Here is a 16,599-nt window from a genome sequence, read left to right on the forward strand (position 1 = left end):
CCATGTCATAACGAAAATGCCTACATTAAACAGAATAATGATAATGCCATCAAAGGGGGAAATGGGACATGGAGATATGTCCAGTACTGTCATGAACCAATGCTGGCCGCGGCGCCTGAGATCTGAGAAGAACTACTACTAACTCTGAGATGGACAACAGTCACAGACAGAGAGATCCTCTTCTTACCTCTTGGCTTTGCTCTGGTGGCCATGTTCCCCAGACAGAGTGGTCTTAGAGGTAGGGCCCCCCTCCTCCCTCTCCTCATCCATAGCAGACTGGAGACCTGGACACAAACACAACTCCATATTGTTTCTGTGGATTGTATTTGGGTGTCGGACAGGACATTTCTGTAGAGAGGACTGTATATCCTCCTCCTCTCTGACACACACACACACACACACACACGTCACACACACACACACACACGCACACACACACACACACACACACACACACACACACACTCTATCACTATCTATGTCTAGATCTCATACACACTATCACTATCTATGTCTAGATCTACACACTCTATCACTAACTGTCTAGATCTACACACTCCATCACTATCTATGTCTAGATCTACACACTCTATCACTAACTGTCTAGATCTACACACTCTATCACTATCTATGTCTAGATCTCATACATATCATTATTAGGACAATTCTATATTTTCCTTTTGAACTGCTGCTGTGGGGTTCTGCGGGTGTAGGCAGAGGGGTTAATATGGAATGATAAGAAAAAAAACACAAAACAAAAATAACTTGGCCCTAACCCTACACTCATAAAGAAGGAGGATTCAGAGAACTGAGGTCTACCCAGCCCAAGAGACAATCACCCATTGTTAACTCTCCATGGGGAGATTAGATAAGAGCTGGGACGTACCATTATTGAATACAAAGTGGGGATCCATATTAAGGTATGAATACCCACATCATCCGTTATTGCTATCAAATTCAAATTAATCATTCACAAAGTAAAAATATTATTAATTCATGTTTCCATTTCTTTTTACATACATATTTACATACATATTCTTTTTAAATACAAAATTGCAAAAGACTCCCGTTTCCCCCCTTTTATCTGCCGGATGGTACGGTCTGACCACGACTGACTGTGAGCAGTTGATAACGCGGTGTCCTATCAGAGACGGCCGACCGTGATTAGTGTGGGAGGAAATGTTGCTCCCTCACAACGGGAACCAATGAAACGTCTCTTCCCCAGAGTGGAGTCAGTGGCCTCAAGAGTGTAAAGATCAGTGTACTAAACCGTTATCGACGCTCATAAAGCCAACAATAAGTCACTGATGTGACCAATAAACCTCCACAACACACTACACGTGTACAGTCCAAGAGACGGTCACCTGTTCCTTTATTCAGACAGGTTGTCTCTCTGAGATCAATATCTCTTCTACAGCAGGAACCTGGGAACACTGAAATCGGACTGAAAACTGTTTAATTTAGAATATATGAATACATTGCAAACATATCACCAATAATCTTAAGAAAACATGACATTAAGCAAACTGTACCTTAGCTTCTCTGTGGTGAAGACGTGTTCAGCCCCGCAAAGTCTGAAAATATAAAAACACAAAAGCAGGGAAGGTAAGAACGTTGAAGGAAGAGATTCAGGCGTTCACCAAAACACAAAGGAAGTGTTTAGAACGGAGACAGAACACTCACACGGTTCTAAAGGTTCTGAGAGTAAAGATTGAGCTGCTGCTCCTCAGTGAAGACAGATGGAATGAGGAAGGAGGCGTTGAACGACAGCTAACTCCACCTTAAACCTTTATGACGGTCAGGGCTGGGCTTCACCAGAACACACACCCAGAACTGTATCAGGTGATGAGATAAGACAGAGCAAAGGGTTGAGGAGGTCCATATAAAGCTATAAAACCACCAGGTCCCAGTCACCACGTTGGAGGTTAAAACAGTGCAGCTAAAGTTACGTCAAGGCTATTAAGTTCTGCTGTACTTTGTATCGTCTGCTGTGAAATCACGTGACTCCCGACGTATCCAAATACAGATCGGATGAAAAGCTAAGGAATCACTTTTATCACTTTGAAGGAGAAGAAAACGACTGAAGACTTTTCTGATTTATTTTTCACATCAGTGTACTAAACCGTTATCGACGCTGATAAAACCAACAATAAGTCACTCATGTGACCAATAAACCTCCACAACACACTACACGTGTACAGTCCAAGAGACGGTCACAACTCGTCCTTTCAGCTCAAAACAGGGAATGTTTGAATCCAAAGCGTTTTCCATTAGAACCCAATGTGAGCTCAGTTCCGTTCCTGGACCAGAGGTTCCTTATGAAAACGCCCTCAACACAGTGAAACTAGTTATTGATGTTCTGACCCATGTTCCTTTGTTCAGACAGGTTGTCTCTCTGAGAACAATATCTCTTCTACAGCATGTTATGATATTTTAGTCCAGGAAAGGCCGCCGAGACAGGATCGCTTTTAACTCACTTTATTTGGTTAAGGTTATTGGTCTATTGTCTATCGTCTATGAAACTAAAGGAGAGGGATCGTATATAACACACGTGGAGCGTCTCTAAGCTTTACATTTAATCGATACGCCGCCCAAGAGATTCTGATTCTATGATAGCGGGGTCCGAGTTAAATAGGCAGGTAGAGGTGGGCGTGTTCTGTGGCTTTAAAAGCCCGCCCCCTTCATCTATGACGCAAGTCTTACAGCTTATGTTATGTTTACTCAGTATTGTGGCTATGGGAGAATATTATGGCTGAAATATGTTACAAGCAGGAACCTGGGAACACTGAACCTGGACTGTAAACCGATTCATTTAGAACATATTAATACAGTGAGAACATATGACCTTTCATTAATCAATCATTAACTAACTAAAGAGGATCACGCTGCTTTTAGACCACAGTAAAGGGCTCTTTATGGTCCCACGTTCACGCTAGTGGTGGATTTCATGATTTGTTTGAATGAATCAGTTTGCGTCGGTCAGTTCTCCAAGATGAGACGTTCTTTTGTTCGTTCGTTCGCATTTCCGGTAGCGGTGAATCATGATTCTCAGTCACTGAGTCGGTCAGACTCGGCTCCTCCCTCGTTCTCATTCTCAAACGAATCACGATCGTGCGATGGTGCAAACGGTCATCAATCAACACAACATTAACTAAGTTCCTTTTAGCTGAGGAGCGCTTCATGTTAGAATCGGGATGTTGTTGCCCGCCTGGCTCTGGTGACGTCTCAGTCCTCGAGTCTTCACCGCTAAACACAGTCAGTGAACGAACGGCGACTCGCGAGTCAGCGTGACTCAGCGACTAGTGGGTGGAGCTGGGAGTCGAGTCTCGGAGAACGAACGAGACGAACGACGACGAACGAGAGCGGCGAATCAGGTCGGTTCGTTCGAACTGATTCGTTCGCAAACGAGCCACCACTAGTTCACGCAACGCAACGACCACGCAGACGCGTCCACGCAGTCCTGAACCTTTGTGGTTCTGCGTCGGGGTTTTAGTGAGCGGACCAATCACAGCCCTCGCTGCTGCGTCGCCTCGACGGAAGGTGACAATTTGTTGGGAGGCGCACGTCAGGCCCTCGCGGTGGACGCAAGGAGGGTCCGCGAGGACGGACTTGCCTTGCGTGAACGTGGGACCATGACCAGCCCTTAAGGGCGCACTCACACTAGACCGAGTGTCCCTGTACCGTACTCAAGTACGACCCCCCCCCCCCCCCCCCCCACTCACACTAGACCGAGTGTCCCTGTACCGTACTCAAGTACGACCCCCCCCCCCCCCCCACTGACCTGCACTCACACTAGGCCAAGTGTCCCTGTACCGTACTCAAGTACGACCACCCCCCCCCCCCACTCACACTCACACTAGACCGAGTGTCCCTGTACCGTACTCAAGTACGACCCCCCCCCCCCCACTCACACTAGACCGAGTGTCCCTGTACCGTACTCAAGTACGACCCCCCCCCCCCCACCCACACTAGACCGAGTGTCCCTGTACCGTACTCAAGTACGACCCCCCCCCCCCCCCCACTAGACAATCTCAACTGGGCCTGAGTGCGGTTGCCTCTTGTACACGCGGTTGCGTATCTTGCGTGTAAGAGCTGTCATTAAAACATCAATCATTAACTAACTAAAGAGGAGAACTGGTTTACCTGTACTCCTCACACACACACGCACGCACGCACGCACGCACGCACGCACGCACACACACACACGGCCATTTACCAATAAAACATCCACAAGCAGGTAAGATAAGATTAACTTTATCAATCCCACACGGTGGAATCACTTGTTATTGCAGCTCAAGAGTCAAAAGTACAGAGAAAGAGAGATTAATGATTTATCTCTCACGTAGAGTGTCTCTCACTCTACGTCCCTCTCCCCCCCCTCTCTCTCTCTCTCTCTCTCTCTCTCTCCCTGTCTCTCTCAGTCAGGTTTAATACTACAGCATATATTAATACTAATTATAATATTGATGACAGTGATATAGCTAGTCAGGTTTAGGATTTAGTATACATTAATACATTGTGAATACATGACCAATAATCTGAAGAAAACATGACATTAAGCAAACTGTACCTTAGCTTCTCTTGATGAAAACGTGTTCAGCCCCGCAAAGTCTGAAAATATAAAAGCAGAAAAGCAGGGAGAGTAAGATGGGTTGAAGGAAGAGATTCAGGCGTTCACCAAAACACAAAGGAAGTGTTTAGAACGGAGACAGAACACTCACACGGTTCTAAAGGTTCTGAGAGTAAAGATTGAGCTGCTGCTCCTCAGTGAAGACAGATGGAATGAGGAAGGAGGCGTTGAACGACAGCTAACTCCACCTTAAACCTTTATGACGGTCAGGGCTGGGCTTTACCAGAACACACACCCAGAACTGTATCAGGTGATGAGATAAGACAGAGCAAAGGGTTGAGGAGGTCCATATAAAGCTATAAAACCACCAGGTCCCAGTCACCACGTTGGAGGTTAAAACAGTGCAGCTAAAGTTACGTCAAGGCTATTAAGTTCTGCTGTACTTTGTATCGTCTGCTGTGAAATCACGTGACTCCCGACGTATCCAAATACAGATCGGATGAAAAGCTAAGGAATCACTTTTATCACTTTGAAGGAGAAGAAAACGACTGAGGACTTTTCAGAGTTAGGAAACAGACAAGTCAACAAACCAAAGCAACACAGTAAAGAGATGTTATCCACGCTGTCAGAAACACCTCAGATCAAACCAGACCTGGACCTGAGTAAGAGCTGTCACTAATCAATCATTAACTACCATTAACTAACTAAAGAGGATTACTGCTTTACCTGTACTTACCAATAAAACATCGACAAGCAGATAAGATATGATCAACTGTATGACTCCTACACGGGGGAATCACTAGACAAGGAGAGGAGGAGAGGAGGCAAGGGGAGGAGACGAGGAGAGGAGACGAGGAGAGGAGACGAGGAGAGGAGACAAGGAGAGGAGGCAAGGGGAGGAGACGAGGAGAGGAGAGAAGGAGGGGAGACGAGGAGAGGAGACAAGGAGAGGAGACGAGGAGAGGAGGAGAGGAGGCAAGGGGAGGAGACGAGGAGAGGAGACGAGAGGAGGATACAAGGAGAGGAGACGAGGAGACGAGACGAGAGAAGGAGAGGAGACGAGGAGAGGAGACGAGGATAGGAGACGAGAGGAGGAGACGAGGAGAGGAGACAAGGAGAGGAGGAGAGGAGGCAAGGGGAGGAGACGAGGAGAGGAGACGAGAGGAGGAGACAAGGAGAGGAGACGAGGAGACGAGACGAGAGAAGGAGAGGAGACGAGGAGAGGAGACGAGGAGAGGAGACGAGAGGAGGAGACAAGGAGACGAGATGAGGAGAGGAGACAAGGGGAGGAGGGGAGGGGAGGAGACGAGGAGAGGAGACAAGGAGAGGAGAGGAGATGAGGAGAGGAGATGAGGAGAGGAGACAAGGGGAGGAGCCGAGGAGAGGAGATGGGAAGTGGAGAGACATTGTATGTTCTCTCTCTACCCCTTTCTCTCCATTTTCATTGTCTCTCCCTTTCTCTCCCCTTTTCTCCCTTTCTCTCCCCCATTTCTCCCCCCTCTACCTCCCCCCTTCTCACTGACTCTAACCTCACTGTGGCTCAGAGTGAGCGTACGTTAACCTGCTGACCTCTGATTGGTTAACGAGCAACAGGTGTGCAGCCTGGCCAGACCCCAGGTTGGTTTTCAATTGTCTCTGGATTGAGTCTCATGAGAACCCTTCCTCTCTCTCTCTCTCTCTCTCTCTCTCTCTCTCTCTCTCTCTCTCTCTCTCTCGTTCTCCCTCCCTCCCTCTCTCTCTCTCTCTCTCTCTCTCTCTCTCTCTCTCTCTCTCCCTCCCTCCCCCTCCCTCTCTCTCTCTCTCCCTCAAAGAAGACATTGATTGAGTAGCGGTTCTGACGCACAGATTTTGACATTCCGCCGCTGGCATTGATTCCAAAGTTGCGCGTAAAGAAGTCCGGAGTCTCCCCTATAGCCTATATATATATATATATACATTTAGTTGAATGTATGAATAAGGCTCACAGATTATTATTAATTAATTATTATTATTTGTGTTCACTCTGTAAAGCGTCTTTGGGTACATGGTAAAGCGCTACGTAAAATATATCATACATAAACCGAATGTATTATTATTATTTTTATTTTATTTAAAGTGTTAAGTTATTGTGGCTGTTTTCTACCCAGCGGTACCCTGGCGCCATCTGGCGGCGACTAGAGGAACTTCTTATCACTTCTTATCTACTAATATACGTTCTTATTAAATTAGTATTATTTATTATTTAGATTATATTTAATCATTCTTTTTTTTGTTCACTCTGTAAAGCGTCTTTGAGTACATGGAAGAGCGCTACATAAAATATATAATATATAAACCGAATGTATTATTATTATTATTATTTTAAGTTATTGTGGCTGTACCAGCGGTACCCTGGCGCCATCTGGCGGCCACTAGAGGAACTTCACGCGGTTATGCTGCACGACCACACACTTGCGCCCCGTGAGAGATTTTTGAGGAGGTTCACACTCTCAGTCCGAGGGCTACTGTCGCAATCTCCTCCCTGAAGTTCCCCTTGTCCCCGACTGTGAGTGAACCCCCGGTTCTGCGTGGGTCTTGTGATCTGTCAGGGGTTATGAACCGCATTTCTGGAAGAGCAAAGATTCATACCACAATGACACTTACAAACACAACCCGAGCTACACACACTAACTACACACAAACTCATTATCTAGAATTAAACACACACGGGGGGGGGGGGACTAGTTGGTAAAAATAGTTACGTACTTACTTATACCGTTTATTGTTAAAATATAAATATATTTGTGTGTGAGTGTGTAGTGTGTAAGTCAACTCCTGATTGTACAGTTACACAGCGCCGATTTTGTATTTATTTATTTAAATGAAAATGAGAATAAAAAAAGAGAATAAAAAAAAAGATATCTATAGTATATATATATATATATATATATATATATATATATATATATACTGGAGTGTTTGTGGTAATATAAACTGTCTTGTTGGCACACACACACACACACACACATTATTCCAAGAGCCGTGGAATAATTAAGCTAGTAAGTAATAAGTTAGTTACATAAAAACGGGGATGTGGATAATTAGTTTGACAGTTTAAATTAGCCAATGTACCAATTCGTTACTTAGTCCGTTTAAGGTTTTGCGATGATGTCACTTCCGGTGGAGCCACTTCCGGTGACGTCACTTCCTGTCAGACTCACCTGTGGAGGAGGAATGGCGGACACGTGCGCCGTCTGAATGCACTCAGTCAGCGTCCACCGGGAAGCACCAGAGAGGCAACGCCGTGAGTCTGTTTGATTGTTAGAGGACACGTTTAAGATGATGTGTTACGGTGGGTTCAGTGAAACCAGGTTTGATGTGTTGTTTAAAACGGTCTGGATAGCAGTTGTGTACTAGCTAAAAACAATGCAATTGGCAATCAGAAGACACACACACACACACACACAGCATTAGACAGTTTCTATTGTTATTGACAACTATGCACAACGTGATGTTTAGTCAGAAATGGACACACAATATTTTTGTATTCTTTTACTTTTACTGTTCTTTTTACCTTTTTATTTTGATTTATGATTCATTTATTTTTTAGTGTACCCTTAGTTAAAACGGGGTTTGCGAACCCATAGAGCAATCAATTAACCAATTAACCAATCAAACACGGAGGCTGGTGGTGGAGGCAAAAAAAAAAACGTTTTTCTTTTCTGACGCCTTTGAATCCACACTGATTACTGCAGTATCTACCAACATAATGATATTAATCAGTGAAGGGGATGTCTTTATACACACACACACACACACACACACACACACACACACACACACACACAGCAAGCTGTAAAACTAATCTCGTTGCCCTCCTTCACAGCTCAAGAAGAAGAAACTGATTCTGTGAGTATAACGATCGAACCATGAAGAAGAAGAAACTGCCAACTGTAAGTCACATTTTCTTTTAATGCTTTAATGCTGACAGCGTTTAGTTCGAACCGGTTCACAGGCCCCGCCCCTCGTAGGCCCCGCCCCTCGTAGGCCCCGCCCCTCGTAGGCCCTGCCCCGCCCCTCGTAGTCTCTGCCCCGTCTCTCTCTCTCTCTCTCTATCTCTCTCTCTCTCTCTCTCTCTTCCCCCCACCCCCCGTTCTCATGCCTCTCATTCGCATTTAACATTCACTCTCATTCCTTTTAAGAAGACGGTGGTGTCATCGGCCAGTCGGCTCATAATGATCTGTTCATCGAAAACATTCAGCTTGACAACATCAGAGTTTAGAATAAGAACGGCCAACATTTCTTCTGCCTAAACAAAGAGGAACGGGGAGACGTTGCGTCCTTGTTGAAGCCCTCTATTGACGGTGAAGCGAGGGGGGGGGGGGGTGCTCCTGAACTAGTGCTGCCGTTGTAAAATGATTCTGTTATGTTACAGAATCGAGGTCCAGATCCGTACATATGCACGACTTTAAACAGGAGCTGATGTTGTGACGTATCAAACGCCTTGTAGGAGTCAGGGGATAAAACGACCCCTTTGTCCTCTAGCGGACGGCCGTGCTCCAGAAGGTCACTAGCCTCATATTGTTACGTACAGACCTGTTGCTCCTTTGAACCGTTTTAATGTGTCAGTGTAAACGTAGGTTAGTCATTTATAATCGTTGTTTAATAGTGAAACTGGACGACAGTTATCTAAAAATAGATCTAAAATAGATAGATTAAATCTAAAATATAATCACAGTCTTAACAACGAGCGTGATGCTGTTAGGTTCATTTTATTACATGAATTGCGTTTCTTTGAACACCGATCTGGGTAACCTGTGGCGTGATAAGGAGCTACGGTAACCATGGGGACGATATATCCCGCCCACCGGTGGAGCCGATACCGGATATCCGGATCTAGACTTCCTCCTCCGTGGGCGGGTCATTGTCTACAGTCCGACCAGCAACTTTAAACGCAAGTATTGAGTTGGAGCTTATATTTTAATTTGCAGACGAGTCTAACGTTGCTCTACTCCCGTTTTCTACACACAACGTGTTTTAATACAGTTTCATGTTTTTAGAGCTTAACCGAAGTTCAACTCGTATGAATTCGCCTTCCTGGCCACAGAAAATATATACTGCGCGCAGTTCTCGTTTTGTCCACCAGAGGGCAGGCGTTGACCGACTGAATATTGGCGTGTGTGGGAATATTTTTTAATTTATAACTTATTGTATGAAAAAAATCAAAACTTTAAAAACAGCGGTGTTCGTCTTGTATTGTGGCCTGTAATGTGTAGTTATATATTTTCATTTTTAGAGATTAAGCGAAGTTCAACTCGTTCCTGACCACAAAATATATGCTGCGTGCAGTTCTCGTTTTGTCCACCAGAGGGCAGGCGTTGACTGGCTGTGAATCAAAGCGTGTGTGGGAACGTTTTTAATTTGTAACTTTATTAATATAATTATAATAAAATAAATATTATTATATAATTATTATATATTATTATACTTATTAAATAATAATATAATTAATTATTTAATAAGGTGCAGCACATTTCTCCTATAAGAGCGCAGACTCCTCCTTGTTCCGCCAGTAACCAATCACAGGGCTTGCCTGTTTTGCCAAAGTCATTTGTCTTGTGGCACGCAGCTGCTCACCTAGCGCAGATAAAGCGTCGTCCGTGTAATCAATGAACCTCTGTTGGTTATAATAAACGCAGTTCATCCAGTCTGCGTTCTTCACCAGCCCGATCATTGGGGAGAGAGCTTCACCCCCTCCTGCTCCCTGGTTCCTAGCCTTGTGTTTACGGGCTGCTCCCCTGGGTGGTCTGCTCCGTTTGTATCTCTGGCTCCGGGCCGCTCTTTCCCTCCTACCTTTGTCAGCGTCTCCTAAGCTGGTGTGGTCGTCCTCCTTTATGGGAGGGATCAGCACAACGTGGGTCACTGCTGGCAGCCTCGCACCGCCTCCCTTTCCAAACTGTAGGGAGTGTGGATCTGAGAGTCTCGTCAGCACACGACCACAACTGATCCGCCACCACTTCATCCTGGCTCTGGAATAAACACTCATTATATGCGAGTAGCACATTGAGATGACAAGGCCTTTGAGATGACACAAGATGGCCGTTGTTTGCACGTGTCCCGCCTCTTCCGGTGCCGTTGCTCCAATCGTTTTGCAGGTCCTACGCGGTCACGCTTTTTGCGACACTTATTATTTTCAATCAGGAGGGAAGAACCAGCAGCTGGAAGCGGCACAAGCAGCATCGACTGGAAAACTTGGACTACCTGTTATCTTGTTGGCTCGGCAGCAAAAGCTAACTTTTAAAGCTGACTTGCTGTCAGTGCAGTGCCGGTGTCGTTATGCCGTAAATGAATACTGTGTCGTGAAGCATTAAGCATGCGCAGTCCAAGATTACCTGTAAGAAAAAGGGCTTTTAAAACGTTAATTTGATACAAAACCACCAAACCCTTTCAGCGATTTTCAGCGATCAAACAAATGCAAATTCCAGATGCCCGTCTTTGTGACGTTCTCACCCAAAGCACAAGGATCAATAGACAGCTGGGAGGAAATGGGCGGGACAATCAGGGTTGAAACTGAGGACACTACAAGTTACACAAGAACAGACAAACTTATCAAACAACAATTCGGATATGTCGATTTTTCCATCACACTACCTTTTATGGCTGGCGCTGAGCCATGTTCCCGTCCCGTCAATACAGTCTGTGGTGATGTTCCAAATGACGTTGCATAACTCCTCCTCCACCCGCCCAACGCCGTCCGCCTCTGTACCTTCTTCACTGTTGTGGAAACGTTGTCCTCCCCGTTCCACACGGAGACGAGTCTCTTTAGGGGCTGATGATTCAGCGACCTCATTGGACGGCGTTGTGTCCGTCCCCCGACGTGACCTCAGACAACAGGGCGTGGCGTGGTCACCGTTACTTCTACGGAGATATGTGCTGTAGTCACGGGGCCCTGTGGAGAGCAGACACTGGGCTGAACACGCCGCCACAACCCAACAGTCATTTAGTTTGCTGCTGGCGTTGGGCTTCCTTCCTGCTCCAGCAGCCGCTGCGTTGTTCCTTCAGTACAGAGATCCCAACGTTATCTAGTGTTTGTTACCCAGAACGCGTCCCGACCACTTCTAGTACACGTCTGACAGTCTTCTGCTGGGATCTGTTTGTGTTCAACCCGTTCAGACCAATTGTTTGACTTTGCCGTCTTGTACGGCCGCTACAGCAGTAGTTGTGGTTTTAGCACAACGACTGTTTTAATGGGCTCATGTTTGATCTGTCTGAGTGTTCTCATTGTTGGAAAATTACTGTTTCTGATTCTGTTCATTACTTCAGAAAGGATTGACTGATTTGTAGTCGTAGGTATATCAGAGTCTACGGTTAATATTTTATTTGCCTTGGTTGTAACATTATCCTCTCCTGGTTTGGTTGTGGGGGTCGTTATTACCTCGTCCTGCATGGTCGTTGCAGGACGCCCCCCCCCCCCCCCCCCCCGCGACCGGGTCTCCACCCTGGGGGGGCTACAGCACCCCTACTTCAACTCACTGCCACCTCCCAGCATGCACCTGAGAGACACTAAGAACTACACCTCCCAGCATGCACCTGAGAGACACTAAGAACTACACCTCCCAGCATGCACCTGAGAGACACTAAGAACTACACCTCCCAGCATGCACCTGAGAGACAGCAAGAACTACACCTCCCAGCATGCACCTGAGAGACACTAAGAACTACGCCTCCCAGCATGCACCTGAGAGACAGGAAGAACTACACCTCCCACCATGCACCTGAGAGACAGGAAGAACTACACCTCCCAGCATGCACCTGAGAGACAGGAAGAACTACACCTCCCAGCATGCACCTGAGAGACAGGAAGAACTACGCCTCCCAGCATGCACCTGAGACAGTAAGAACTACGCCTCCCAGCATGCACCTGAGAGACAGTAAGAACTACACCTCCCAGCATGCACCTGAGAGACAGTAAGAAGTACACCTCCCAGCATGCACCTGAGAGACAGTAAGAACTACACCTCCCAGCATGCACCTGAGAGACAGGAAGAACTACACCTCCCAGCATGCACCTGAGAAACACTAAGAACTACACCTCCCAGCATGCACCTGATGCACCATAGCAACGCATGATACACTGCACACACTGGGATTGGGATCACTGCGACCACTCAGATTGATCCCAATCCCATTTGTGTGTGTGTGTGTGTCCGGCCGTCTGTCTGTGGTTTCTTTCTACAACGGACACAGAGACACTGAGGCACCGCCCCCCCCCCCCTAACCAAAACCCAGGGAGGAGGTCCCAGAATAATATCAGAACAACATTATTATTATTATATTATTATTCTTATTATTCTTAAGGCACTTATGTAACATTATTTAGTAATAAAAGGAGAATGATGATGGGCTGAACACACGAGAACATTCAGTTGGATCCACTGAGTTGTTTATTAAAATTATGCTTCATTAACAAATGCAACAGAAAAATAGTCCCTTACATGTACACAATAAACACAAGGACTGAAACAATAGAAGCTGCAGACTTTACAAATCATAAACAGGTGTGCACGTATCTTTAATAACTGAACATGTTCTGCTGCCGTTTGGTTCCCAACAGAACACCAGGAATCAATACTCAGTTTAAAGTCATTTACAACACAGACCTCCTGGTTATTATGAATGAAATATAAAATCTGCTTTAAATCAGGTTCCTTGTTGGGATTATGACAAATGATGATATCATAGTCCATAGAACAAAAATGTTTATGTCTGAAAAGGTACAACTATTGTAGCATAAAAGAAAAGTGATTTACCATCAATAGGTATTTAATATACATTTCAAATTAAAAATTAAATCTTAACAAAACCTGCTCAAGTAACCCTATGGAAGTTCTTAAAAGTCTCTTCCTTTCATGGTTTACCATCATCAACTTTTAGGAAGCCCCATAAAAAGGAGGGGGAGAGGGAGACGGGGGGGAGGAGGGGGAGAGGGAGACGGGGGGGGAGGATGGGGAGAGGGAGATGGGGGGAGGAGGGGGAGAGGGAGACGAGGGGGAGACGGGGGGAGAGTGGGAGACGAGAGAGAAAGAGAGCGAGAGGGATAGAGAGAAAAAAAGAGAGAGAGAGAGTAAAATAGAGAGCGAGAGACTATAACTGCCACAGAGACTCTGAGTCATCAGTCCTCTCAGGCCTCCATCAAAAGACACCCATCCTCTAACGCAGAAGCTGTGTGTGTGTGTGTGTGTATTTGTATGTGTGTGTGTGTGCGTGGGTGTTTGTGTTTGTGTACATGTGTGTGTGTGTGTGTGCCCGCCCGCCTGCCCTTTTTTTTTTCCGCTGAGTCACTGAGTCACGGTTTTTCTACAACCGACACAGAGACACTGACCCCCATACGTAAAACCCAGGGAGGAGGTCCTCCTGGGTGAAGGTGGACCTGAAGGTGTGGATGTGTGTCAGTGTGTCTGAGTACCCTCCTACACCTCGGGACACTCTGTAGAAGGACAGAGTGCCAGCAGGCCGGTCCAGATACACTCCTACTCTGGTAGAGCCAGCGGGGGGGAGACGTATGTCTGTCTGACTACGGTTGTACCGGCCATTGTAACCACCATCATCACAAAAAAGACTCCAGGACTTGTTGTTCCATCCAAGCAGGCTGTCACCACCCTCTCCTCTCCTTGTGATTCCTCTGTATGTCACTCCTATAACAACAACTCCTTTCCTCTCTACCTCCCAGTAACAGCGGCCAGTCAGAGCCTCTCTACACAACACCTGGAGCCGGGAGTCAAATCTCTCTGGGTGATCCGGATACGACTGGTCCTCTTCAACCTGCGTCACCTTTCTGTTGTCCTCAGACAGAGAGAGTCGTCCGTTGGCTGTGTTTGGGTCCAGTGTGAGTTCACAGGCATCTGACGGGAGAACAAGACATGATATTATTCATAATTCCCGAGATATTCCAGGTTATTCGGCCAAAATCCCCCCATTCATTTGCATTGGAAAATTAAAAAAATGCTGATTCATGCTTGAGCCCCTGCGACCCGACCCCGGATAAGCGGATGAGGATTTGTTTTCAGTTGGTATATATATATATATATATATATATATATACACATACATACATACATACACACATATATATATATATATATATATATATATATATATATATATATGTATATATATATATATATATAATTTTGTATACGTGTATATATATACACATACATTTATGAATATATATATATATATACACACCTCAACAACAACGTTATAAATACATCAACAACAAACATCTCTCCTTGGATCCAGATCTTACCAAAGACAAGCAGCTCAGCGGTGTGATTGGCCGTGCCAGCGCTGTTGCTCGCCATGCAGTAGACCGTGTTCACGCCATACCTCACCCCTCTGACGAAGAGGAACCCCCTCTCCACCCAGGCCTCCGATTGGTCGTCTGTGCCGTTCCTCTCCAGGGGCCTGCCGTTGTGGAGCCACTCGACGGTGGGCTCCGGCGTGCCGCTGGCATTGCAGGTGAAGCGGGCCGTTTGGCCCACGGGCAACCGCTGGGTAGTGGAGTTGAACTCTGTGATGCTGGGGGCCTCCTCCTCCGTGGGCATCACTGAACCAGAAGAAACCAGGAGGAGATTTACGTTTACAACACGTATCTAGAGATGCACCATCAGACACTCCCTTCACTCTCTCCTAATACCTGTCCACTAGAGGGCAACCCAGAAGATTCTGACCCAGTTTTCTCACCTGCCTTTTCCTAAATGATTGAATAACACAGCAGTATCTACAAAGATTTCGCAGGGAGGGGAAGACACTCCCGCTCAGAGATTAACGAGTCGGGGGTGGAGCTTGTGGAGGAGAATGCAAAACCGCTAACCAGCTCCAATTGAAACTAATGACAGGCAAACACAGAAAAAGACCCACGTGACACCCCGTGCATGACCCCAGGACTAGGCATGTGGATCAGCTTTTATTTTTTTTTATATATGCAGGTTTAATATATTTAATATATGCAGGTTTAATATATGCTGGTTTAATATACGAGGGTTAGTTAAAATCAGCTTCTAAATTTCTTGCAATTCTTGCTATTTCTTGTATGCCATCCTAATCATTTTGTCAAGTTTGGTATTACGTAACCTTTAATGCCGTTATAGCCTGTCCTACAAAGTATTTGTAGGACAGTATTCTGATCTCTTGTCCATCATATTCAGGAAGATATGATTTAGACTCACTGAAGAGCAGGGAGATTAGGAGAATACTCAGCAGTCCGAAGATCAGAATGACAATGCTGCACAACTTCAGGGCTGTTAAAGAGTAGGACACACACACAAACACACACACACACACACACACACAGATTAATGTACACAGAGATATATTCATACTGCATGGCTATCATTCACAGTCCAGACAGTCTCTCTACGGTCTGCAGAATCCCTCCCCGTCTTGAAGAATCACCTGAAGACCTCTACTGAGAACAGCTCAGTAAGTGATGACTGGTACTGTGGCTCTTGTGTTGAGTTTAGAACACACTTAAGCACAACAAGTACTGGTCTCTAGCATACATGTTCTTATTCCCTCATTATTAAAATATAGACACACCTACAGTAATACATACAGTAATACAGTAACACATACAGTCATAAAGTAATACATACAGTAATACAAAGGTAATCATACAGAGGGGGGAGGGCAACATGTGGCCTGCGTGTCACCAGGGTCATTAACAACGGCTCGCGCAGAAAATATGAGGATATGTATTCTGGGATCATTTTAGATATGTTCATGAAAAAAATTCCATAAAATTCCATAAGCCCTTGATATCACTTCAGTTAAATGAGCAGCCTTTATATATATGCATTTAAAAAACGATTGGCACACAATGTTTTTTTTTTATTATTGGCAGGACATTACAAATGTTGGGGACCCCTGCAGTAAAACATACACACACACAAATACACACATACATACTTAGATACATGCAGAAACATATATACACACAAACACACACAGTAACATACTTATATACATACATACAAACATAAATACATACATACATAAGAATACACACA

At 45.4% G+C, this 16,599-nt stretch overlaps 2 protein-coding genes across 2 annotated transcripts in view; both read right to left on the minus strand.

Moving 5' to 3' along the window:
- Positions 1 to 13,870: 13,870 nt before the first annotated feature.
- On the minus strand, positions 13,871 to 15,217 carry LOC311370988 (stonustoxin subunit beta-like). Its single transcript, XM_084489252.1, has 2 exons — positions 14,838 to 15,217; positions 13,871 to 14,430 (listed from the first exon to the last, which is right to left on the minus strand). Exons 1-2 carry the CDS (start codon positions 15,133 to 15,135, stop codon positions 13,886 to 13,888), a joined length of 843 nt encoding a protein of 280 aa, XP_084345378.1. The 5' UTR covers positions 15,136 to 15,217; the 3' UTR covers positions 13,871 to 13,885.
- Positions 15,218 to 15,399: 182 nt separating this feature from the next.
- The window catches only part of LOC311370985 (putative caspase recruitment domain-containing protein 17P), a gene marked incomplete at its 3' end in the record, with an annotated part of 86,390 nt that continues 85,190 nt past the window's right edge, over positions 15,400 to 16,599 (minus strand). Inside the window, exons 4-5 of the mRNA XM_084489249.1 lie at positions 15,760 to 15,831; positions 15,400 to 15,419 (exon numbers count right to left, since the gene is read on the minus strand). Coding sequence (XP_084345375.1) covers positions 15,400 to 15,419; positions 15,760 to 15,831 — 92 coding nt within the window. The remainder of the gene's footprint in view (positions 15,420 to 15,759; positions 15,832 to 16,599) is intronic.

This window comes from Micromesistius poutassou, assembly GCF_964030765.1.
Source record: "Micromesistius poutassou genome assembly, contig: SCAFFOLD_2314, whole genome shotgun sequence".
NCBI lineage: Eukaryota > Metazoa > Chordata > Actinopteri > Gadiformes > Gadidae > Micromesistius > Micromesistius poutassou.